Source organism: Columba livia, chromosome W (genome assembly GCF_036013475.1).
Source record: "Columba livia isolate bColLiv1 breed racing homer chromosome W, bColLiv1.pat.W.v2, whole genome shotgun sequence".
Taxonomy (NCBI): domain Eukaryota; kingdom Metazoa; phylum Chordata; class Aves; order Columbiformes; family Columbidae; genus Columba; species Columba livia.
This window is the reverse complement of record NC_088641.1, coordinates 502,045-525,755: the sequence shown is the minus strand read 5'-3', so window position 1 is coordinate 525,755 and position 23,711 is coordinate 502,045. Positions and strand designations below refer to the sequence as shown.

The following is a 23,711-nucleotide window of genomic DNA, read 5'->3' as shown; positions in this document are numbered from 1 at the left end:
TCTCAGTGCTACCCGGCTGTGTGTGTATGTGCTTTTCTCTTCCTTCTTTTGAAGTGTAGCCTCCGTGCCGCGCTGAGGAGCTGCTTGGCTGCTCGGGGATGGACTCGGGCAGAACTCTTCGCTGGGCTCTGGCGGCATGTGCTGAGCTTTGGAACGCTCTGAGACTAAGTGTCTCGAACTTTAGGCATGGTTTTCCAATTATGTATTGTTTTTCTTATTGGAATGCCAAAAATTAAGTACTGTGTCTGTATTTTTAAGAAGTACATCAGTTGTATTGTACTGACTAGGGAATTTACTGTTTTTACTGGCTACAGATACATTTAAGCCAGGCACAGTCAGTGTAGGCGTTGTGGAGGTACAGTTGCTCACCCGAACTTCTTGGATCTTGTCAAGTTACTGACCGAATAGTATCAGTTTCCTTATGGTTGAGAGATGCTCACAGACCACAACAAGGCGGTTGCTGTGAAGAGGTGATTTGTTTTCTGTAGCTCAGAGGAGCCAAGTCCAGGTCTGGCTGCAGGTTCGGTGGGTGGGTGGGTGGCTCTGTGTTCCCCCACCCTGCCCTGGCTCCAGCCGGGCTCCCTCCCTGCCGTTAGCGCTGCCACGCTTCCCATATCAAGGTGAATTCATACAGTTTAGCCAAAAAGGGTTAAAAATAAATCACAATGTAGGACAAGTTAGCTTTGTGCCGTTCCAGCGAGGTAGATTTGCCCACCGCGCAGTCCTGCGGTCTGGGGTAAGCGGTGGAGGTGTGTGGGCGGATGGGTGGGACAAAGACCTTTATTGTCACCGTTGCTGTCTGTTTTGGTTCTGGCTGGTCAGCTCTTGTTTTAATGTTTTATTCCTCGTTAGCAGTGTCTGTAGGGTGGGTAGGAAATGGCAGCAGCGATGCCGAGTCCAGCGGGGCCCGGGATGAATCACGCAGCCCCGTGTCCGCTCTGGTTTCGTGTGCCCTTGCCGTGGAGGCCGCTCTCGACAATACTGTGACACATCCGTGTCCCGACAGTGTCCCCGGCGTGACTCACCGTGCCGGCTGCTGGAGCAGAGGCTCGTTAGGCGGCTCAGTAAGTAGGACGAGCCGTGTTTCCTCCCTGGCTCAGAACCTCCTGGTCCTGCCCGGCAGGAGAGCTTTCTTCTGTCATCTGGCTGGAGCTTGCGCTGCGGCTCGCCCGCCGCGCTGGGACTCATCCTCTTCTAACGCTGCTTGTGGGAGCCTGGCAGGAGACGAGTCCGTGAGTGTTCCCGTTCAAACGGGACGTTCCCAGGTATTAGCAGGCTGGGGGTACCGCGCGTGTTCCTCCTTCCTCGCGAGCTTCCTCCTGGCCGTGACCATCCCCGCTGTCCGACCGGCCGTGGGCCTTGCTGTGTCATTGTCGCTTCACTGAAGCTGTGATGAGTAAGACTTACAACATACACTTTGTGCAGCAATTTTCTTCCAACTTATCAAAGAAATATGTCCTGTTAACTTAGTGCGGTGTTGCCTTCAGTAAGCCTGGCATGTGTCACCTGTCACTGTCTCAGTTCCCCGGTCTGTGGCTGCTCAGCCCGGGGCAGAGGGGCGCGGGGTCGCCTTTGGACGCCCGGCTGCTCTGAGGCCGCTGGTGACCCCGCTGGGCAGGAGCTCTGGCTGGAGGTGTCCCTTCCAGCCCAAGTTACTCCACAGCACTGGAGTCCCCAGAGCTGCTCAAATACCGTCACAGATGTAGAGCTTCTCAGAGCATGTTTTTCCCACTTTTCAGAGTTTATTGTAGTCTAGATTTGTGTTGTGTGCTTCGGTTCATCCTGCTGATTAGGAGGCAGCTTTGGGCTGCCTAACCAATTGATTTTATTTATTTTTGAGCACTTTTCTGACTCTAATAGCTGTCAAAGCCAGGTTTAAAAAGGCAGGTCCTTTGCCCAGTGCCCATTAGCTCCAGGACTGGCTGGAGGCTTTGGTCTGGTTTATTGGCAGCAGCGCTGCCCCGGTGTCACCAGCAGCGCCGCCCCGGTGTCACCAGTGCTGCAGCGGCTGGGAACTGGGCAGAACTGGCCACCAGTGCAGCTGTGCTGGAGGTGTGAAACCAGACAGAGACCTGGTCTCTTTTTTTAAGGTGACAGTAGATAACATTTTTTAATTTCCATTTTTAATGAAGGAATTATCCTGATGGTGCAGTCCTGCTGCCTGTTCCATCCAGAGGATCTCCTCGTTCGGTGGGGTAATTAGCGTGCTAGAGCAGCTCTTGCGGTTTTCTCCCCTGGCTTGGGGATGTGATTGTTTGCGGGGGTTGTGCTGAGGGCCCGGGGGGTGCGGATGCCGACCCCCTGGTCCTGCGGCCCGGGTGGGGTGGGGTTGGAGCCGCATTCCCCTGGGACACGTGCAGCGGTACCGGGGTCCCGTCAGGTGGTACCGGGGTCCCGTCAGGTGTGGGGTTTGTCCTGCTGGTTCCTGTTGCGGTTCCCAAGCCCGGCGCTGTGAACAAGCGCTGCTGAGCGCAGGTTTCCTGCGGGGCCGTTTGTCACCCTCTGCCCGCGAGCTCTTCGTGCGCGGTCCTGGGAGAGCTCCTGGCAGCTGCCGAAGCCACCGCTTCTTCGTAACCGTTAACGAGCAGCCTCAGGCTGAGATGGTGAAATTTGTGGGTCAGCTGTTTTCGGGTCTAGTGGAGATCTTCTGGTAACATCTGTGTACCTGGGGCACTTTGTTGCTACGAATATTGTCCAAAATTTGGCTTGGAACTGGTGCGTATTCTAAAGCATTTCGGTCACGACTTCAGTTGCTGTGTTTTGATTGATTGATGTTGTTATTAAAGAAATGTCTCTACTTGTTTGAACTGATTTAGCAAAATTTTTCATTGTTCTCTCATCTGCTGGCACTATTAAAGTTTACCTTCAATCGGTTGTGCTACTGTCACGGAGTCTGGTTTTCACTTTAAGCCCAGTCAGTTCAGTTCGGAACTGCTCGTGACTGGGTTTGCGTCCTGCGTTTCGCTCCCACGACAGGATGAGGTGCAGTGGGGCACGGTGCTGTGACCGCACCAGCTGCCCGCCCGCGCCCCTCCTGCCCCGCAAGGGACCAGCTTCGCGTTGCCAGACCTTGCACGAGAAACGAAGCTGCTCCCCACGCAGCAAACCCCGCGGAGCCCAGGGCTGCGCGGTGCCGGGGCCGTGTCGGCCGGGGTCGTGTCAGCCGGCGCTGGTACCGGCTGCTGAACACGGGACCACCTTGAGTGCGCTCCGGCGCCAGGACCGCAGCATCTGCACGGTGGAGCCGCGGTCCGGGGAGCGGGGTGACTGTGCGGGGTGACTCTGCTCGCTGGAGCAACAGCCGATAGCGGCTGATAATGCAGGAATGTGCTACGGGGGTGCCGTGTGTCATTGCTGGCGTTGCCGTGGAAACCCTGATTTTAGCACCAGCTGGTTTCGGTGTGTTTGGCGCTCGGCATCCCAATGTGTATCGGAGACGAGGCAGCGCAGATGTCCCCAGCCCGAATGTCACGTTGGGGCTGCCGGGTGCCTGAGCACAGGTAGCTCCATCGGCGCGTCACACACTCCGGCCTGGGGTGGCTTTGCTTCCCGAGCAGCTGTGACAGCTCACCCGGGGCTGTTGGGGCCCCTGTCCCTGTCCCCGAGGGGCAGAGCTCCCGGGGAATCCCGTACCCACAGCCGGGCCGCCCTGGTGTGGATGGATCATGGGAGGAGCTGGTTGTGAGGAACATACGTTGTGTGGTTTAAAGATGTTCCCTTTGAATGGGGGATCTCTGAACGTCCAGGGCCTCTGTGAGAACAGCCATCCACAGCTCTTGTCTGGACTTCCCGATTCCTCTTCTGGCTCTGGCATTCACGTGAGTCATGTCTTTGCCTAGCAACAGCTCTTCTGTTCAGAGACACTTTGTTGTTCTTCCTGCTGGATCTCCCAATCTGTTTTCTGGTACCCGGGGAAGCAGCAGGTCGCCCTGTCCCGCTGCACATCGCTGGGCTCGGTGTTAAATCCCGAGTTTAAACAGCGGCTTGGAGAGCGGGCGTCTGGCCGTGCTGCCCAGGGCCGGGCGTGAGGGTGCCCGCGGTCCTCGAGCTTTGGATTTCACATCCCGTCTCTGATTGCAGCCTGTGCTCTTCACGTTGTCTTAGATAAAGGTGGTATTCGTGCTCATTGTGCTTTTCAGAAGATGTTTAAGCCCTTCTCCACCGTTAAGCTGGCCGTTAGTGTTGGAGTCCTTAGGTCTTATGTAGACTGGAACACACCTGCTGTTCTATGGACACTAAAGAGATTTTTCTTGTTGAACAATCCAGAGTCTTCCAGTCAAATGGCAAGACCTGGTTGTTGGTAAACGGAAGCAGAGAATGACCTGCACTTCAGAAAAGCCTTTTCATGGAGAGGTTTCTTCCACTCAAGTATTCCAGAGCTGTTTTCAGTGCCTGAAAGGTGCACGGAAGGCAGGAGGTTTAGGGGGACAGGGGTATATTGATTTAATGTTATCTTCCACAATTTTCTGACCTCGTGTAGGTTTTAGGGAAGGCTGGATGAGGAAAGAGTAGGGTGGCCATATCACTGGTGGGGAGCTAAGAATGCTGTGGGGAGGCAGCACTCACTGCTGAAGGATGCAGAAATATCGAGATATTCCCAAATGTAGCAGTCTTTGCATGCCAGCCAACATAACAATTACCCTTTTGCATTTGCGCAGTGGCTTGGGGAAGACCGCTTGGACGATTACCGAGTTAAAAAGCTGCTGGGCTTCTCTGAGATGATCAAAATGAATCAAGGCAGAGTTGTGGCAAGAGGTTGAGGCCTTGGTGATTAATGTTAGTTTCTCGCTCTCGTTACTGCCTTGCACCTCTGGCAGCCCACCCGTTGTGCTGTGACTTTCCTCAGCTTCAGTCGTGCTCCGGTCCCTGGGCAGCGACTCATTACGTGGAGGAACGTGAGCTTTTCCTCCGGCGCTGTGTTCTCCAGGTCTCCCTCTGTTCCTGCAGCGTCACCCCGGCCTCACCCGTTCCACTGAAGCTTTGGGCGGGCGTTCTCCCTTGGCACCAAACGTTCCGCTCGCCGGGTGACCCTCGGCACAGCCCGTCTCTGGCCCGTCGGGTGATTCCGCACTCAGCGGAGCTGCGCTGTGCTGGTCGGGTGATGCTGAGGCTCGGTCCGGTTGTGACGAGGCAATGATTGCTTTCACTGTGGCATCGCCCATGGGGCACGAGCTGTTCTGTGCCTTGTAACCTGGCTGCGGAACCTTGCGGTTCCGTGCCTGCTGGTCCCTTTTCCTGTGTGCTCCAAGAACACATCTGTGCTGCCCCGGGCCCAGGGCCCGTGGTGAGTGGCCCACCTGACTGCACATCTTCTGCCGCACGGCGGTGCTGAATGTGGCTCTTGTTCGGCTCGCCCGGAGCGCCTGGCAGGACACAGAGTGCGGCCTTTGTTTGGGATAGTGAGTGCTGAATATTTTAATGAGCGTTTCAGAGTCTCGTCAGTGTCAAGTACCATTCTGGGCACAAGTGCCTGAGCTAACCTCTGCGCTTTGTCCAGCAACAATGCCCTTATTTATAGGAGTTCCCTGTGAGCAACTGAAACAACTAAAAAACCCCAACAAAACCAAAACGAACAATGCACCAAGCCCCGCAAAACCAAGAAACCCCGAGCCTTCCATCCTCAGTACGTGTGCGCAAATTATTTACGTAAACCTAACAGAACTAAGTTCTTGGTAGTGCTGTATTTTTTCACCTTTTTAGAAATAGACGTGTCTCTTCTTTCAGAGTGTGCGAAGAGGAGCATCTTTCATTAGCGGAGGAGAGCTGCCGTGGGCGCTAGCGGCACTTCCGCGGTGCAGCGCTGGGAACGGGGCTAGCGAGGAGGACGCGTGGGTGCTGGCACGGCTCCGCCGCTGGATAACGTGATCTTACACACCATGGCAAACCATCTGTTAGCTGGTTAACCAGCATTTCTCCTCCAACCAGAAGTGATGTATTTTTGTACCCAGTCCTGTTGATTCGCTAGTGATTAACTGGCTGTGATTGATCGTTTTGACCATGTACATCAGCTCCAGCATGCCTTTGGCATTTTTGAGCAGTGATCGTGTGTCCTTTAATTAAAGATAGTATCTACTTTTCTCGCTCCTGAAAAATGCATGTATGCATAAGCCATAACTTCTGTAGCTATTGCAAGTTACTTGAATTTAGCCTCCTGCATCGGTCGTGTTCTTGTTAATATTTTGTTGACTACAGCTGTTTTTCACAGTACTTTGTCCGCTTCCTTGGCTGTTCGTAACACCCCGGTGTCGGTGGGCGCTGGAGCAGGGGCCGGTGCTGCTGGAGGGCGTCACTTGGTGTTTCTTCAGCAACAAACTTGCTGAAGCTGGCGAGAAGGCCGGAGCGGAGCGGTGCTGGGCCGGCTGCGCCCCTCGCCTGCTGACTGCCCCAGAGCTTCTGCGCTGCGAAAACCGGGGACTCGTACAGCGACGTTAATCGTGAACTGCAGCTGAGAGCTGGGGCGCCTAATTTCATTTCTGGTTGGATAATGGGGTGATTTGTGCAAGAAGACAAATTGTGTCAGGAAATTGAGTCTTTCTCTGAGAACTCCGGTTCCTGCCCCCTGCCCCGAGCTGTCGCGATAGTTACAGCCGTACAGCTGACGAACGGGCGGGGAGTGCAGCCTGGTTCCCATCGGCCGCCAGGCTCTGGGTGTCCCCGTCCGTCCCCTGTCCGCGTGTCGCACCGCCTGCTGCCGTGTTCCCGGCAGAGCCGTGTGCCGCCTCTCAGACCCGCTCTTTGGACTGGGTCAGTATACCAGCGCTGACATTCTAGAATGAGACCTAGTGCCACCAGAGTTCACTAATCTTCCTAAAATTGCTTTCAGACGCATGTTGTGGATTTGTAGCACTGCATATTGCTTTTTAGCATCTTTGCTTAGTTTTCCTCCACAGCTCAAACCAGGATGAACAGGAGTACCTGGCATTGCACCTGACAGTTTACCGTGTTGTTGGTTAAGCAGTGATCTCCAATGGTACTGTTCTAGTGTGCTTGAAGTTACCACTGCTGAATGCGTTGTGGTGAATCACAGCAAATGTAGTAACCCAGCACTAATACTTCATGACTGGAAGGTGTAATCATTGACATTACAATCACACTTCAGCTCTGGTTTGAACAGAAGAGAAAAATTAAACTATTTTCTTTAAAAAAACTTGGAAATATCTTTGTTTTGAACTTTTCCTAATTTTGTTCAGGCTCCGAGAGCTTTTCCCCTGCTCTCGATGCAAAGTGCGCATGGAATCAGTCAAGCTTGTGCATCTCCACACAATCTCTGTGAAGTAAGAGTTTCGCTTTACGCATTCTGGTGAGCCAAGAGAAGCGCATCTTGCCCTCTAGGGCAGCGTTAGCTCTTCAGGTGACCGTTTACACTGCGGACGTGCCGCTGCGGCGCTGGGCCGGCGTGCTGCAGCCAGCAGCTCTCCTTGCAGAGCCGTTTCAGGCTGTGAGGCTCCGGCCGGCGTCCTCCGGCCTGCTGGTGCGCTCCCCAGCGCCGCCGCGCCCCGGCCGGCCCCGCGATACGGACGCGTCACCGCACGTAGAAATGAGGCTGGAAAGGGGCCTCCAGTCGCAGTTTGCTGGGTTACGGCTTTATTGAATGCGTGTTCTGTCATCAAACAGAGCAGCCGCAATAAAGCTGACTGTTTATGGTCGAAAATCATTAAATATCTAACAAGGATATGGATTGTGGTTACGTAAACACGCTTGTGTGATCGGTTGGCAACTAATTGGGCTACTGGAATGAAGAACAACTGAAGCTCCCCCCTGCGATGCGGGACCTTCTTTTGCACGTTTGCTCGTGTGATCGGCCTTCCACGCGGGGAAGGGGTTAGCGGGTCTTTGAGATTTGCACGCCTTTACAAAATGGACCAAAAGCTCGAAGCCGGTGAGCAGCGCCATGCTTGTGAATGCGCGCTTCAGCGCGTGGGACGGTGTGATCCCGCATTTCATGGTTACCGACAGCCGCTTCCAGGCTTTCCACCAGGGAGGTGTGGGCATCAGTCTGTGGTATGATAGTAGTCAGCGCGGGGCTTGTTAATCAAAGCTGACCATGTCCTCAGGGTTTAAAGGAGGAGGATACCAGTCTTTGCGAATCTTGCTTGAACAGGCGATGTCTGGAGCGCTGTGTGTGCACAGGCCGCGGTTGCTCCTGCGGCGCGTTGGTCTCTGGCCTGCGCGCCCAGTTGCCCTTTGGCCAGCACCATCTCCTTGGAGCCTGCACGTGTCGTTGTCTGCAAACAAAACCGAGCTTACTGATTCTTAACCACGCTCCTTTTAAACCTCTTCTCCACCTGCCCCATTCCTCACCACAATTGTCTTGAAACTGTTTTTCTGGGAATGTTGGTTTTGTCTGTTTCAGAGTAATCTCTAACCTGTGTTTGTACTGCTGTTACTGTTATTAACATTTGAAAACACCGGGTTCCCCTTTGTGCCCCAGGCTGATGCGCTCTTTGTCAGCAAACCGTAGAGACCCAGGTGATGCGGACTGGGGAGAGGTGAATACCCAGATAAACCCCGTTGCCGCTGGAAAAGATGCCTGCAGATCAAGCCGACTCCGTCCATCTGCGACTCCTCACCGCGGGCTCCTAATTGGGAATTGAGACCGTTTTTCAGTATCGGACGAGACTGTTAGACGCTCACTGTAGAAATGGATTGTTTGCTTCTCTTGTGACCGATAGGATTTGAAGTGCTGCTCTTGTGCGTGCTGGACAGCAATAGATCTGTCCGGACACCGACCCGAGGATAACGAGTATCTGAAATTAAACCGGCTGGCTTGTTTCACCCGCTGCTGGCAAAGCTTTGACCAGCATCAGGGCCAGTGTAATGCAATCGTCCTACATGTAAAAACACGATGCCTTTATTTTATGGTCGTTCATACTCAAAGGACTATTTTTGTGTGCCAGAAAGTTAAATAATTGTTTAAATAAAGGCTTGAGGTTTTAATGAATTGGCTGAGTTTCTGTATCCCCTAAGGGGAAGCAAAGCAGTTGCTATCAGGTTTTCCTTTCTGAACCCCCTGTTTAGATTTGCAGTGCATTTTCAGTTTGGATGCAGATGGCTGGTTCAGATGAGGGTGGGGGGTTCGCGTGGTTTCTGTAGGTTGGTTGTGATTATTTGTTTTGCCTCGTACACCCAGGGCCGTACAGCAGGGTCACTTCAGGCCCCAGGCTTCTGCAAATGCGCTGGCCGCCTCAAAGCCGTGTTTGTATTCTCATAGCAATGTGTAATAAGTGCTTTTCCTGTCCCTCTGCCTCCGCCAAAGATGAATTCTTCTCTCGGCTTGTCTGGAGAAAAGCAGGTTGGGGTTTCCTTCAGAAAGAGACTTTCCCATACCGTACATGTAGGACACATGCCGATGGTTCAGTGAATATACCGTCCTGTCTTCTACTACAGTGTCTTTTTCTTTCCTTGGAGGTACCACAGGAGCAGGGACCGGCCCGGTGGGCTGTGGCTGGTGCGGGCTGTGGTGCGGGCTGTGGTGCGGGCTCTGGTGCGGGCTCTGCCGCAGGCTGTGGTGCGGGCTCTGCCGCGGGCTCTGGCGCGGGCTTTGGTGCGTGCTCTGGTGCGGGCTCTGCCGTGGGACAGGGCTGCTAAAACCCGAGGAGAGCTGTGGGTAAGAGTGTTCTTCACCAGCACAGCCCGCAGGAGACTGCTGGGAGTTGGATCGGTTAGGCTGTGCAGAAAACACGTCGGTTAGCTTAATTCATTTAGGGAGTGATACAAAGAGGTCCAAATGTTAAATAAGGAGAACAAAGTCTTGTGCTGTACAGCAAGTCCATTCATTTGAAGTTCTTTCAGCATCGGGCTGGGAGTTGTGAGCCCCGGTTGCAAACCCCGTGGCCGGCACACGAGTACGTTTGGTCTCCATACGTTGCTCCTGACGGGTGTGTTTCTACCTGTCTCACGTCACTGTGTGGGCTGTTTGCCCACGTGCAAGAGCAGCATCCCGGAACTGTCCCTCTGAGACAAATCCGTGCCTTTCCGAAATTCTCCCTGCTGCATTTCCTCCCCAGCTGTGCCGGTCTGGCCAAGGAGACAGGAATATGGTCCCTCTTCATAGAGCTCCTAAGTCCCAGAAGTAGCACTTGAATCAGTGTTAAACATTTAGTAGTTTTTTGTTGTATGAGGTTAAGATTCGCACAGTTCTCGGAATGTTTTTCGTTTAAATATGTACCATCGTGCAGTGAGCACTGAGAGTTCTGCAGGGACAAAAGGCACCATTTGTTTTAGTCTCAGACTTGCTGAGGGGGAATTTGATCAGCGCCTGAACCTGAAATAGGAGTTTAATTGTCATGCTTAGCCAGATAAGTAGGTTGTAACCTGGTGACCTTTGTCTTAGGTTTGTTTTCCCGTGCTGAGCTGCAGAGAGGGGAGATGCGGTTCGTACGCTCAGTGCATGGTCGTGTGTTCTCTGCAGAGCTGAGATTTTTATCAAAGGCTGCCAATTGCCACTCACAGATTCCGAGATTAAGATATCACAAGAATTATACTGAGGCTTGTCACGTACTGTTGGTATGACCTTCCAAAGGTCCCTGTGGTGTTCCCAGGGGCTCAGCTGTTCTCTCCGGGTGCGGGACAGAACAGCAGCTCCTCCGGCTGGCGGGTCCCGGCGTGTCACCTGCGCCTCCCTGCTCGGCTCGCGGCCTTTCTAGTTGCTCTGGAGGTGTTTGGCCGTGTTCTCTTTAAATGCACACCAGTTTTGGTTCGGAAGCGGCGGTGCGGTGGAACAGGGCGATCTGCCGTGGGGACGGGCTGGGGGAGATGCTCACGTACAGCGCGGGTTCTCACTCGGTCCCAATGCTGGGGGAGATGCTCACGTACAGCGCGGGTTCTCACTCAGTCCCAGTGCTGGGGGAGATGCTCACGTACAGCGCGGGTTCTCACTCAGTCCCAATGCTGGGGGAGATGCTCACGTACAGCGCGGGTTCTCACTCGGTCACAACGCTGGGGGAGATGCTCACGTACAGTGTGGGTTTTTCACTCAGTCACGACCTGGGCTGGTTTGATCCGCCAAGAAATCCAAGTGAGAGTCAGCAGGACTCTCCTGCAGTCACTTGTCTGGGACTGACACCGCTGGCATGCTCAGTTGCTGGAACATTTAGGAGCAGCCTGGCCTGTTGGGCGCGCTGTAGAAAAAACTTTGCTCTTTTTTAAGTAGGTGACAAGTATTCTATTTTGTTTTGAAGCTGCAAGTCCTTGTTGATGTTTCACAGTAACAGAGAGAATTAAGGAGCTGTTTGTTTGTGTGGCCAGATGTTTTTATTGTGTCCAACACTCGGGGGCTGCCTGGTTTTTCATTGGGGATAACCAGAGTTCCGGTGGCTAAAACATTGGGTTAAAGCTTTGTCATCTTTTGCATTCCGATGTGTTTTGCAACAAAACACGGAGTTAAAGATCTGTTGTCTTTTCTGTTTTGTTGTGTTTTGCAAACTGTCAGGTGCAATAAAAGCCGAGCCGAGGTGCTCAGTGGCTGAAACCGGATTGGCAGAGTCTCAGTGTGCAGGTAGCGCTCCAGCCCCATCTGGTTTCAGTGGAAATTTCCCTGGCTGGCGCCTGTCTGTGTCTGGGACGGGAATGGCTCCGCACAGAGAGGAGGGCACACGGCGGCCCCCCGCCGCGCCCTGCGCCTCCGCCGGCCCTTCTGCAGGTGAAGCCCTCGGTTGCCGTCCTGTCGCCCCGTTGCCGTGGTGAAGGGCGTTTGTCGCCCAGCCGCGGTGGCTCTGGGTGGCTCTGGGACACGTCCTGCCGGCGGGGGGGCCAGTGCTGGAGCCACCGGCTGTTCTCTGGTAAGTTCGGCGTTCGGTGCCGGCGTGGGCACCTCAGAGTGACGTCTGGTGTGCTCCAGCACCCGGGTGGCGCTGGTCCTGGTGTCCCCAGCCAGTGTGACCGAGGCTGCCGGGTCTGTGCGACTCGGAAAGCGTGAGAGGAGGTCTGTCCGTCTGGAGGGATTTGACTTTATGGATGCTTTTGTACACCTTTTGTAAGGTGTTTGCAGGGGAACATATTCAGTGCTTAATCTCTGGTCTGCATGGCGTCTGTTCAGATATTGGTTTGCATTGATCCAAACGTTGTGCCTTTCACACTGGTCTGTTCGTTTTAAAAAGCCAAGCTTCTAATTTTATACCCCTATTGATTGTTATTTCAGTGCTCTCAGCGTGCGCTCTGAATCTATCGCGGGACTTTCTGTGATGCCTGCAGCTCTGCTCTGACACCGGCTCTGGGCCGCTGTGGGTTTCCTCTTGTGTGTATTCACAACGCAGGGTTGTGAGCTGCGTCCTTGTTCAGGGCGGTGTTCCTGGCACGCGGGTGTGCGTTAGCTGGTGTGTGCGGGGCTGTTCTCCGGGGGGAGGACACGCACAGCCCGTGTTTCACCCGCCGCGCCCCCAGCCCTCCCCGCAGCGCTGACCGAGGGCAGGAGGCTTCCGAGGACGTTTTCTGAACGAGAGTGCGTTAGTGCGGGTTACAAATGACTGTGCTTTTCAGAGCACCTGGAGAAAGTAAATGTGGAGTTCGTTTAAAAAAGAATTTAAAAGTGCGAATCATGCACATAAACACACATACGACAGTCTCCTGAATCTGTAAAGGCATCTGTATTCCCTTATCTGTTTGCTGAGGTGCATCAGGGCCTGTTTGTTGTCAGCGAGGGCCGGGTTTCGCTGCCTGTTGGTGTTCAGTTTCCAGCTTGGTTCCTGCTCTGCCAAGAGGAAAATTAACTCTGTCCCCACCAAACCGGGACAACTGGCGGTGTGAGGTAGAGACCAGAAAACGCCATCTGTCTGAAGGTTGTCCTTCGGGAAAGAGGAGAACTATGTAACCTCTGACATTTTCAGGGAGGCAAGAGTACACAAACTTTGCGTTAATCATTGGACAAGGCAGAATGAAGCGTGGATGTGGTCGGCGGTGGAGCGTTAATGCCTAACCCAGCGCTTCATGGCGGCAGCGGGCGAGGTGCGGGCTGAGGGCCGGGCACGGGCAGGAAGAGCTTGCACAGCGAGCCTTCGGAAGTGCTGTAAACGTGTTGTGATGCTGAACCGGCAGCCGGCGGGCGCCACGGTGTGCACGCACAGCCCCGCACGTGCAGCAGCGCTGTGCTGCTCCCTTCAACGGGTGCTCAGCTCCGAGCAGAACCAGGGGACTGCCTCTTATATACCCGCTCCGCAAGATCACTAACGGTGATTTAGAGATGATGCAGCAGTTAGTTGCTGCTGTTAACCACTGTCAGCACCAGACTGTTTAAATCATCTAAGTACAGTGATTACTAAATATAGAATGAAGAGGAAGGAATCCAGGTCAAAAGCTCCCATTGTGGTCTTGGGAAGTGGGGAGAGGAGCACAGATCTTGCTGATTTCAAATATTCCCGTGTTCCCTTTGGCATTTTAGTGCAGATGCTGTTGGATGGGGTGTGACTGTGCAACCAGTGTTGGGGTTGGTCCCTGCTGATGTTGAGCAGAGCTGTGAGAACACACCGCGTGTCCGCTGGCCGGGGTCTGTTAGGGTGGGCTGGCGGGGCCTGCGGCCCAGCGGCGGTTTGCAGTGTCCCAGTCCTGTTCTGGGAGCAGCCCCAGGGGCGGTTTGCAGTGTCCCAGTCCCGCTCTGGGAGCAGCCCCAGGGGCGGTTTGCAGTGTCCCAGTCCCATTCTGGGAGCAGCCCCAGGGGCGGTTTGCAGTGTCCCAGTCCCGCTCTGGGAGCAGCCCCAGGGGCGGTTTGCAGTGTCCCAGTCCCGCTCTGGGAGCAGCCCCAGGGGCGGTTTGCAGTGTCCCAGTCCCGTTCTGGGAGCAGCCCCAGGGGCGGTTTGCAGTGTCCCAGTCCCGTTCTGGGAGCAGCCCCAGGGGCGGTTTGCAGTGTCCCAGTCCCGCTCTGGGAGCAGCCCCAGGGGCGGTTTGCAGTGTCCCAGTCCCGCTCTGGGAGCAGCCCCAGGGGCGGTTTGCAGTGTCCCAGTCCCGCTCTGGGAGCAGCCCCAGGGGCGGTTTGCAGTGTCCCAGTCCCGTTCTGGGAGCAGCCCCAGGGGCGGTTTGCAGTGTCCCAGTCCCGTTCTGGGAGCAGCCCCAGGGGCGGTTTGCAGTGTCCCAGTCCTGTTCTGGGAGCAGCCCCAGGGGCGGTTTGCAGTGTCCCAGTCCCGCTCTGGGAGCAGCCCCAGACCCTGTGCTGGGCGCCAGCAACCAGCCCCGGGCTGACGGGAGCTGTTGGCAAGCGGTCCTGGTTTATAGGTGGCTAATTTGGCAGTGACGGTTAAGTCTTTGGCGGTTTTATGATTATTTAATCCGGAGGGTGTGTCCGGATGACACAGAATCGGTGAAGATGTTCTCCGTGCTTGTACGTAGTTCAGCCACACATGACTGAGTGGTGTAGGCTGCGCTCGGATCTCTGGCCCTGCTGCCCGTAAATCTTCACGTAGCGGTGCTGGCTCTAGCGGCTGCCCCGGCCGCCCCCTCCTCTGCCCTTGTCCTCGTGTTGCTGGCGCGTCGTTGGCCGCTCTGCAGCTCAGGGTGGTGGTCGCGGCTCAGAAACCTCGTGGGAGTGGAGGAGACCGGACAGGAGAGCGGCTTCGCCTGGCACTTCCTGCTGGGAGGGAGGTGTGTGGGAACATGTCCTCAGTCTCCGCAAGCGTAGGCACTGCTCAGCGGAACATGGGCTCGGGCTCAAAGCTGTGAAGAGATCACTTGGTTTGCGGTTTGGATCCTTGGTCTTCTCACTCAGAACTTCTCCAGGTTCAGTGATTCTGGTGATCTTGTCGTGGCTGCTCTCTGTCGTGCCCTGGGTTTACCAGGAAAACACAGCAAAGCGCTGGTTCTCTTTCCTGGCACAGTCTTTCCAGAGGAGGGAGGTGACCCCACCTGGGTAGTTGGTGCTCTGTGTTTCAGGTCTCCTGTGTCTGATTTCGGACAATGAGGTGAGGGTAATCTCTGTCGCTCTGGAAACTTAACTCCTTTCTTTACCCAGGCACAGCATCCTTGGAGATAGGTGATGAAACTGGGGCACGAGGAGCAGGCATGAGAATGTGAAAAACGTGTTGTTGTTTTCCATTCCCCCGGCGCCGGGGGTGGGGGAGCAGGATTGGGGTGCGATTTGGGCTGCTGGCCGCCCGCAGCCGGGCAGGTCTGTGTTCCGAGCTGGAACACCCTCTCGTGCTGTTGGGAACACCCGTGGTTGCTGCTCTGGGGAGCGCTTTTGGGCGAGATGATACAGGTGAGAAGAGCTGGTGCATTACGAGAGAATTACTTTGCAGACAAGCGGTCTGAACAGCTTGTGGTTCAGAACTCTGTGTGCTGCCGTGTTCTGCAGAAGAATGTTCCATCATCCTACATCCACGTTGCTCCTTGTATACAACAGACGTCACCAAAGTCAGTAAGAACTGACTGAAGGAAGAGCTCGGAGGGTAGCTCGGCGAGGCCTTGTTTCCAGTGGAGGTGTGTTAGTTATCTTAAAAACCACTACGTGTATTTCACGCGTATGAAATTGGAAGAGACTTGTGCAAGCGCAGTCTCTGCTCAGTACAGGGGGATGTTCCGCAGAGGCCCGGGGCCCGTGTGCAGGGCGGGACCGCGGCGGGTGCTGCTGTCCCCGAGGAGCCAAGTGAAGCTGCCAGTACGTGTTTGGTAATCCACCTGTTCGGTTGGCCTGGAGCATCGTTCTTGTGTCTTGCAGGCCCTGAATCAGGAATCCCGTAGCAGTCGGACTGCTTCCTCTTCCCCGATTTTATTGATTTATTTTAAATTTAGTTAATAAGCAGAGGTGATTTTAGTGCACAAATAAGATGCCACTCTAGCAATGTTGATGTTGTGCTTTGTGGAAGGAAATCCGAGTAGCACCGATAATAACTGTCAGAAATCCCTCTTTTTGTCCTCCTTTATTTAGTATCACAACTTCTTATCCTCTGGTTCTCCTTCAGTAAAGTCAGAATGGGCTGCACTTCTTTTCCTGCACTTTCTCTCATCGAAGGGCTTCTCTTGGTTGCAAGTTGCAAGTTCGTTGCCTTTTGTCTGTCTAAAAAACCTCAATATCTGCTAACACAACGCCTCTGCATCGTTCCTTTGCACGTGCTCAGCGCTCTGCTGAGCATCAGGCTCCCCTGGCGGGGAATTCTGCTTTCCTAGTTACAAACTACTTGGGCCAGCGTGAAGTGCTGCTGGAAAGAACTCAGCTCTGAGTCCTTCCGGGCAGTGGAACTGGGCCGCGCGGCTCAGCGCGGTGCTGTGCGGCTCAGCGCGGTGCTGTGCGGCTCAGTGTGGTTCTGTGCAGCTCAGTGCGGTTCTGTGCGGCTCAGCGCGGTTCTGTGCGGCTCAATGTGGGTGCTGTGTGGCTGCTGCGCGGCTCAGCGTGGTGCTGCGCGGCTCAGTGCAGTGCTGCGCGGCTCAGCGTGGTGCTGCGCGGCTCAGCGTGGTGCTGCGCGGCTCAGCGTGGTGCTGCGTGGCTCAGCGTGGTGCTGCGCGGCTCAGCGTGGTGCTGCGTGGCTCAGCGTGGCTGCTGCGTGGTGCTGCGTGGCTGCTGCGTGGTGCTGCGTGGCTCAGCGCGGTGCTGCGCGGGTGCTGCGCGGCTCAGCGCGGGTGCAGCAGCCCGGAGCAGCCAGTGTGGAGTGGTGGTGCCAGGGTGAACCTGTGGAAGCTGCTGTTGTTTTGTGAGCGAGCCCAAGGAACCGTCTCGAGTTGCTGTGATCGAGTCTCGTAGCTGGCAGTCCTGGGAGGCTTATCGGGAAACGCTGAAACTGATACGGGCGACCGCAGAACCTGTTTCTGCAGGATCCTGTCCAGATTGCATCGCAGTGGCCCCTTCAAGCAGCAAAAATAAACCGGCCAAACAGGGTGGGGGAAAACAGGGAAAAATGCCGTTTTTACCAATGTTCGTCAGGAGCTTAATGCAATAAACTGAGTGTCAGGTTGATGTCCTAGTAACAGGCATCCTCAGTAATTACCGTGTGTCAGTGAAGGTTGTTTTCGAGCTCTCTAGATACCAAGGTGATGAGACAGGTTAGGCACAGTCATTTTAAGGATTTATTTTTAATCCTGCACTTCTTTCTTTATTAAACCACAGACATCTCTCTGAGCAAGAAGTGCGAGCGTTATTGGACAAAGTGCTATGAGTATTTCCCCTGTGTTTGAAGGGACGGCTTTAAAGCCTGGGCAGAATGGATTTCTGTGAGGGTGGGCCATGGAGGATTTGAAATGGCCCTGCTCAGCAAAGTGTCCTTCTCTTGTTATTACTGTTATTGGTACATTATTATTACCATGACATTATTACTGTTATTGACTCTCATTCTGCCTTTGTTCAAGTCGTCAGCAGCTCTGACTGCAGTTGCATTCGGGCTGTTGTTTGGCAGGTAAAGCATGTACCTCCTTGCAAGAGGTTTTTGTTTCCTAACCCGACCTGTTAAAGCCTCCTGCTCTCTAAAGCTGCCGGTTCATTCACAGTTATTCTCTTGCCAACTGTTGATCTTGCAAAATGAATTACAGGATAAACATTAAACCCGTTTTCTTTTTTATTAACAGGAGGAGTCCCGTGTCCTCAGGGTAAAGGTGGTTTCTGGCATTGATCTGGCGAAAAAAGACATCTTCGGCGCCAGGTGGGTGTTCCGCGTCGGCCGCTCCGTGCGTTTAAACAGAATACGCTTAGCAGGGCATGGATGCTTTCGAACTGATAGTTGGTAAATGTGATGTATTGATTACAACCGGTGCAACGTGTGCTGGCAGGAAGGCCGCTGGGCCCACCTCCGGAGGTCCAGGCTTTAGTTCCAGTTGGGCCCTGGAGCACCTGGAGCGAAGCTGGGAGCCTGAGGGGAAGGAGGAGGTGTTGGGGCGCACGGGGCGCTCTGCCTGTGAGCGCTTCCCTCCGCCCGGGCAGCAACGGATGGGGCCGGCGGACCATCGTTTGGTCTTTGGCCAAAGCAACAGTTGTCGAACAGGAAAACTGGTTTTAAATGGTCAAATGGAAAGATACAGATACAGTCACTTGGTGTGTTCCCAAGTGCTTTGTTTCGACAGAATGAGTCACGGTGTAGGAACAGCTTTCCTACAGGCTGGGGCTTGCTGTGCAATGACTGAAAGAACCGAGTCAGGTGGGAATTGGGGAGCAGCTGGTTCTGGAGCCAAAACGAACTGGAGAGCTGGACTTGTGGGTTTTTTCCCCGAGGATGAGCTTGGGTTGGACGTCGTTGCTGCCTCAAGCCCAAGTGGGATGAAATTCTGGACTTCAGGTGCTCCAATCTGCTTAGAGGATTTTTTCAGCTTGAAATTAGCGGTATCCAGTTTGGCTGTTATTGAAATAAATGACTCAGTTCTTAATGTATAAATGAGCCTTCCCTGGGGATTTTCCTGCATTTCTTTAGTGATGCTTACAAATTGTTCATTAGCTTGCACGTCTAGCTCAAAACTACATGAAAGCAGCAGTTGAAAGTTTAATCAACTTCAGTTTGTTTGGTGAAACTTGCAACAAACGTTCCTTTGTGCAGAATATGGTGGGATGAAGCTTTTTACTTTCTCTCCCCAAGTTTGCTGGTTCGAAGAACAGCTTTTGATGCTGACCGTAGGTGCAGCAGAGCCAGTGTCCCATCACGGGGCGCTGGTGTCCCATCACGGGGCGCTGGTGTCCCACCATGTGGCGCTGGTGTCCCATCACGGGGCGCTGGTGTCCCACCATGTGGCACTGGTGTCCCGTCATGGGGTGCTGGTGTCCCATCACGGGGCGCTGGTGTCCCACCACAGGACACTGGTGTCCTGTCATGGGATGCTGGTGTCCCATCACGGGGTGCTGGTGTCCCACCACAGGACACTGGTGTCCCATCACGGGGCGCTGGTGTCACACCACAGGACACTGGTGTCCCGTCATGGGATGCTGGTGTCCCATCACGGGGTGCTGGTGTCCCACCACAGGACACTGGTGTCCCATCACGGGGCGCTGGTGTCCCATCACGGGGCACTGCTGCTGGCTCCCAGCATCAGCCTCTGCCCCTGCACCACCCTTGGGCTGGCTCGAGATGCTGCGGTACCGAAATCAGAGAGAGGAGCGAAGAGGTGGGACTGAGGCACGGAGGAAACGAGATTTCTATCAAATACTGACCCTGGAATTACCACAGTTATGTGCGAACTCTGCTTATTGCAGGTTTGTTTCATTTGGCCTTTTCATTCGATCACAGATTTCTGGTTTACTTATACTTAATGGCTGGATTTTGTTTCTGCATTATTTCCAGAGGTTTAAATTTTACCGCTTCTTTTGAAAAAAAGTAAAGCAAGGGGTTGGAATGTGAAATCTGCTCATTAAGAGGAACTGTATCTAACTCCTGAAGTGCATGGCCAGCTCACAGAAGTGGTCTGGGAGAAGGGCAATCCTTCTAGGCGTTCGTTTGGTGCACTAAAGGGTGCACTGGAAACGGTCCAGCCGGATCCCCGGCATGGCAGCGTCTCTTCGGCTGCACTGCTCACGGGGCTTTGGTAAATACTGAAAATGTGTTCAAAAGAACTCCTAAAAGTTGTGCAGGAATTGATAAATTCTAAAAATATCTTTTCCCTTTGAAAATGCATAAAGTTAAAACAAAGTTAAATTTGAACTGAGTTCTACTGATGTGGCCCTTAAATATTGACATAAACTGGTCTCCAGTCAGTAGGGTTTCCATAGAACCGTGCAGTTGAAACCGTATTCCCAACTTAGGTTTTTAACTTTTGCGAAAGGACTGTTCCAAACGTTGGGGCTGAGGGCGTCACCCATCGCACACGTAGTGAGGTGCTGGCACGCCTTGGGAAGGCTTCGTTTCCTGCCGCATACCTTGCTGCGGGGTGAACACGTCACGCTGCCCGACCCTGGCGCACAGCGAAGCGGCTGCAGTGCCTGTCGCTGTGCCGGAGCTGTGGGGAGCGCGGGGTGCAGTGTACTGATGGCCGCTGGCTCTTGCCAGCGGGAATCGTGTGGGGTTAGTGCTGGCCCTGCACGCTTAACCATGGGAGGCTCCTGACAGTCTTGCTGCTGTCTCGTGAACCGGCGCATGTATCTAGCACCCGACGCACGTTATTGTTTGACACGTATTTCTGTAGGGGGTAGCAGGGTCACAGCCCGGCGCGTGGCCGCGCAGCCCGCGGAGGGCTCTGCGGCTCCGTCTCCATCCGCTCTGCCTGGCTGTGCAGACCCCGCCGGCGCTGGGCGCAGGTTCACGGCGAGCGCCGAGCTGCCCGCCCACCAGGGTCATGGCTAGGAGCTGCTTTCGCTAATTTTTTACATGTAGAGCTATTAATTCAATGCATTCCTACCAGCTGGTGAAACACAAGAGTCCGTTTCTGGATGTGTCAGTGCCGGGACTTTTCCCGGAACTCTTCTGTGCAGCTTCACCTTCCGTCCCAGCTGCTCGCTTGCCCCTCTTGCCCAGATCTTTGCAAACTGCTTTTTGCCCTGAGAAAACTTGGAAGAACACTTTATACATTGTGTTAGCACAACAGGTATTTTTTTATTGATGTGAGACGTGAGGAGACTCGGGCGCTACATAACCATGTCCAATCTACCGAAGGTGCTAGAGGCGTTTCTGCTAAAACCCGGCCCTTGCCATAGGGGTTCAGTGTTCGCATTGAACTGGAGCAGCCGGGTGTCGTGTGGTCAGCCCTGCTGTTAGGGAGTTCACACCCGTGATTGCTGATGCACAGCACATGTGGCACAGTGATTTCTGTCACCTGGGAGGGGGCTGGCTCTGGCACCACCGGGTGCAGAGTCGTGGGGGTTTGGGCTGGTTTAGGTGGTGGGTGCGGGGCCCTGGTCCCGCTCGCTGTGCCCTGCTGGCGCGGATCTGCTCGCCGGCAGGGCACGGGCTGGGCTGGACAGCGTGTGGCTGGACAGCGTGTGGCTGGAGCCGCTGGGCGGCTCGTGGAGGTGGCTGCGGGAGGAAGGACGGAGTGTCGGGGACCCTCTCCACGCTGTGTGTGACACGGTGAGTGATCCCTGTTGATGGGAGCTGGGACCCCTGGAGGTGCTTTTTCCTGACTTCTCTGTAACTAGAGCAGGTATAACCTGGTGGTTAGTGGTTGGGTGGTGGATTATTTTTTCCACTTTGCTGCTGGCAATAGTTTCTATTGCTGTAGGTGCTTCTGATGTGCATTAAAAACCAGCAGATTCTACATGCATTTGTCACTGTCAGTGACAAAGAACTGAGCTGTTTCCCTGATGGGAGTCCTGAGGCAGGTTTAATATTTGCAGAGGACAGATTTCAGTCTAGATGAGTTTATCCGGAGAGCTTCAGGTATCCCAGTTACTCTTTGTGGGTGTAAAAAGCAGGATATAAATGCATCTCAGTCCATCCTAATTTGTGAGCTCCATTTTTGAAACAGCTTAAAGAACAATATCTCAAGGAACTCGAATATAGTGGTATGCAGGTTATTGTTTCGTGCCTGCCAAGGCACCTGTGAGGAGAAGCGTGCACCCAGCCACCCCGGCCGTGACTGAGGAGGCATGGATGGTGCAAGGGGCCTCTGACGTGAATTTTTTGGTTTGCGGGAGGTTGTGTGGCCAGAGTGAGGATCAGCTTCACCGCTGCAGAGCGGCTGGGGGCTCAGGGTGCTGTTTTTGGGAGGCTGTGTGGCCAGAGCGAGGATCAGCTTCACCGCTGCAGAGCGGCTGGGGGCTCAGGGTGCTGTTTTTGGGAGGCTGTGTGGCCAGAGTGAGGATCAGCTTCACCACTGCAGAGCGGCTGGGGGCTCAGGGTGCTGTTTGTGGGAGGCTGTGTGGCCAGAGTGAGGATCAGCTTCACCGCTGCAGAGCGGCTGGGGGCTCAGGGTGCTGTTTTTGGGAGGTTGCACGCGGTTTGCCACCTGCGTTAGCCCCCTCTCGTGGGGGAGCCTGCGCGGTGGCTGCGCAGCTGCCCCTGCATCTCGCTTTAAATCCTTCTGGTCCCCCTGGGCACTCGAGGGTTATCACTCCATGAACACTGTTCCGCTACTGGGGGCAGGAAAGCAATGCGCGCTCTCAGCTTTGTTTGGGACGCTGTGCCAAGAAGCAGTCAGTCTTTGTGCGTTCTTAGGGCTTTGCTCTGAGATCATCGCCGTGGTGGCAGACGTGGCTTTTGGCTCCTTTTTTAGCAGGCTGAGGAGCCCAGAGCCGGTGTGTGCCCTCGTGACGGGTGCGATCGCACCCCAGGACGTGGAGAGGCCCAATTAGGAGGAAAATCCACTGTGTTGCAGTAGTTGCTTCCCTTCCCTGATGGAGTAAAGCTGTCCCGGGTTTGTGTCGCTTGTGTTTCTGCGAAGCGGCAGTTCTGTCCGATTGCTGTTTTCTGGGCGGCGGAAAACCAAAATGCTGGGTTGTTGTTCCGAGGAGCAAACAAAACCATGTCCTTGGACTGTTTTGTGAAGGCCAGGTAGACGGTCAGATATTTCAGTAGTGCCCGTCAGGAAGCATAGTGCTAAATACTCAGCTGCGTAGCTACGCTATTCCTTACTCTTCCAAATACTATGGAAAGGAGCGCAATTCTGGGCTTCTTTGTAAAGAGCTTTGAAGTATATGGAAGTGCTGCTCTAGAAGCATTATTTTGTGAATAAATATATAATGCTCTGTTTGGATTGAAAATGAACGTGAATAAATTGATGTAGAAATAGATCAATAAATAATATAACGGTGAAACATTTTTAAAGCCTGTGATGGTATTGGAGGTGTTGCAGTATTGTTTACAGGCTGTCAGAAGACAGAAATGCTATTCTGGTAACATTTAGCATCTTTTCTCTCTACTTGTATACTTTACAATGGAAATGAGCACAGATTTAATGTGTAACTCCCAGTGTATCTGGATTTTAATAATTTCTTGCAGTTTGAGAAGTTTTAGATTTAATCTAAAAGTTTGTTTCCCCTAACTTGTATTTTGGAAAAGACCCCCAGGCCCAAGGTCTGCTTCCAGGAGTGGGTTCTCCTTCCATGACACAAAACAATCCTGTGGTCAGGTGGAGCTCCACATGCTCCTGTTTGTGCCCGTTTGTCCTGCTTTTGCTAAAACCAAGTTTCTCTTGTAGTGAATTTGCCTGTCAGCTCAAGCTTCATATCAGCTGCTTTTCCTGGGGAAGCAGATCCGTGTTTTGGTGGACATAGCAATGGAATGCGAGGTTATTGATAAGGACAGCTTCATCTCTTGCGAGAGGGGCAGCGGGAAACAGGTGACCAAGAAACTGACCAGCGGAGTAGAACACCCCATTCAGGTGAATGCTTCATATGAACGTGGGACATCACGAGGATCTCGTCCCTTTTCCTTATGGCCACATTAGGAGACGACCTTGCTAGTCGTCCCTGCGAACTGAGGCCAGTGACAGACTGAATCCAGCTCCGGGTGGCTGCAGAGTCCAGTCCAGGACTTCGGCTGGCAGCTCTGCAGTTGCTGGGACTTTCCAGATGGGTTTTGTATATTTTGTATTATTTTCTCTATTTTATCAGCAGCATTAGTAAAACATTTTCAATTTTTCCAACTCTCTTCTCTCTGTCCTCCTTTCCCTCCCGATCACCTGTCCTTAGTGGGAAGGGAGGAGAGGGGGTTAGCAATTCATCTGCCACGGTTTTATTGTCACCCTGCAATCAAAACCCTTGACGCCATTGCATCTTGTCCTGTCTCAGGGCACCGTGGAGAAGAGTCCGTCTCTCTCGCCTTGGTCCCTTCCATCAGGTGTTTGTACCCGCGGATAAGGTCCCCCTGGCCCTGCTCCAGGTGAACAGTCCCAGATCTCTCTCTGTCCTGGTGTGAGAGGGTCCCTTCATCACCTCTGTGACCCTT

General features: G+C 53.9%; 1 protein-coding gene across 6 annotated transcripts in view; it reads left to right on the top strand.

The window, feature by feature from the left end:
• Nucleotides 1-23,711, top strand: part of LOC102092327 (E3 ubiquitin-protein ligase NEDD4-like) — a 122,222-nt gene that overhangs the window by 9,147 nt on the left and 89,364 nt on the right. For 4 of the 6 annotated variants that reach the window (XM_065044519.1, XM_065044516.1, XM_065044517.1 and 1 more), the window contains exon 2: nt 17,479-17,552. In XM_065044519.1, the coding sequence (XP_064900591.1) occupies nt 17,479-17,552 (74 nt within the window). Of the gene's footprint in view, nt 1-11,575; nt 11,781-12,410; nt 12,426-17,476; nt 17,553-23,711 lie in introns of those variants that run through there. The other 2 variants (XM_065044521.1, XM_065044522.1) reach the window with 2 other exon arrangements.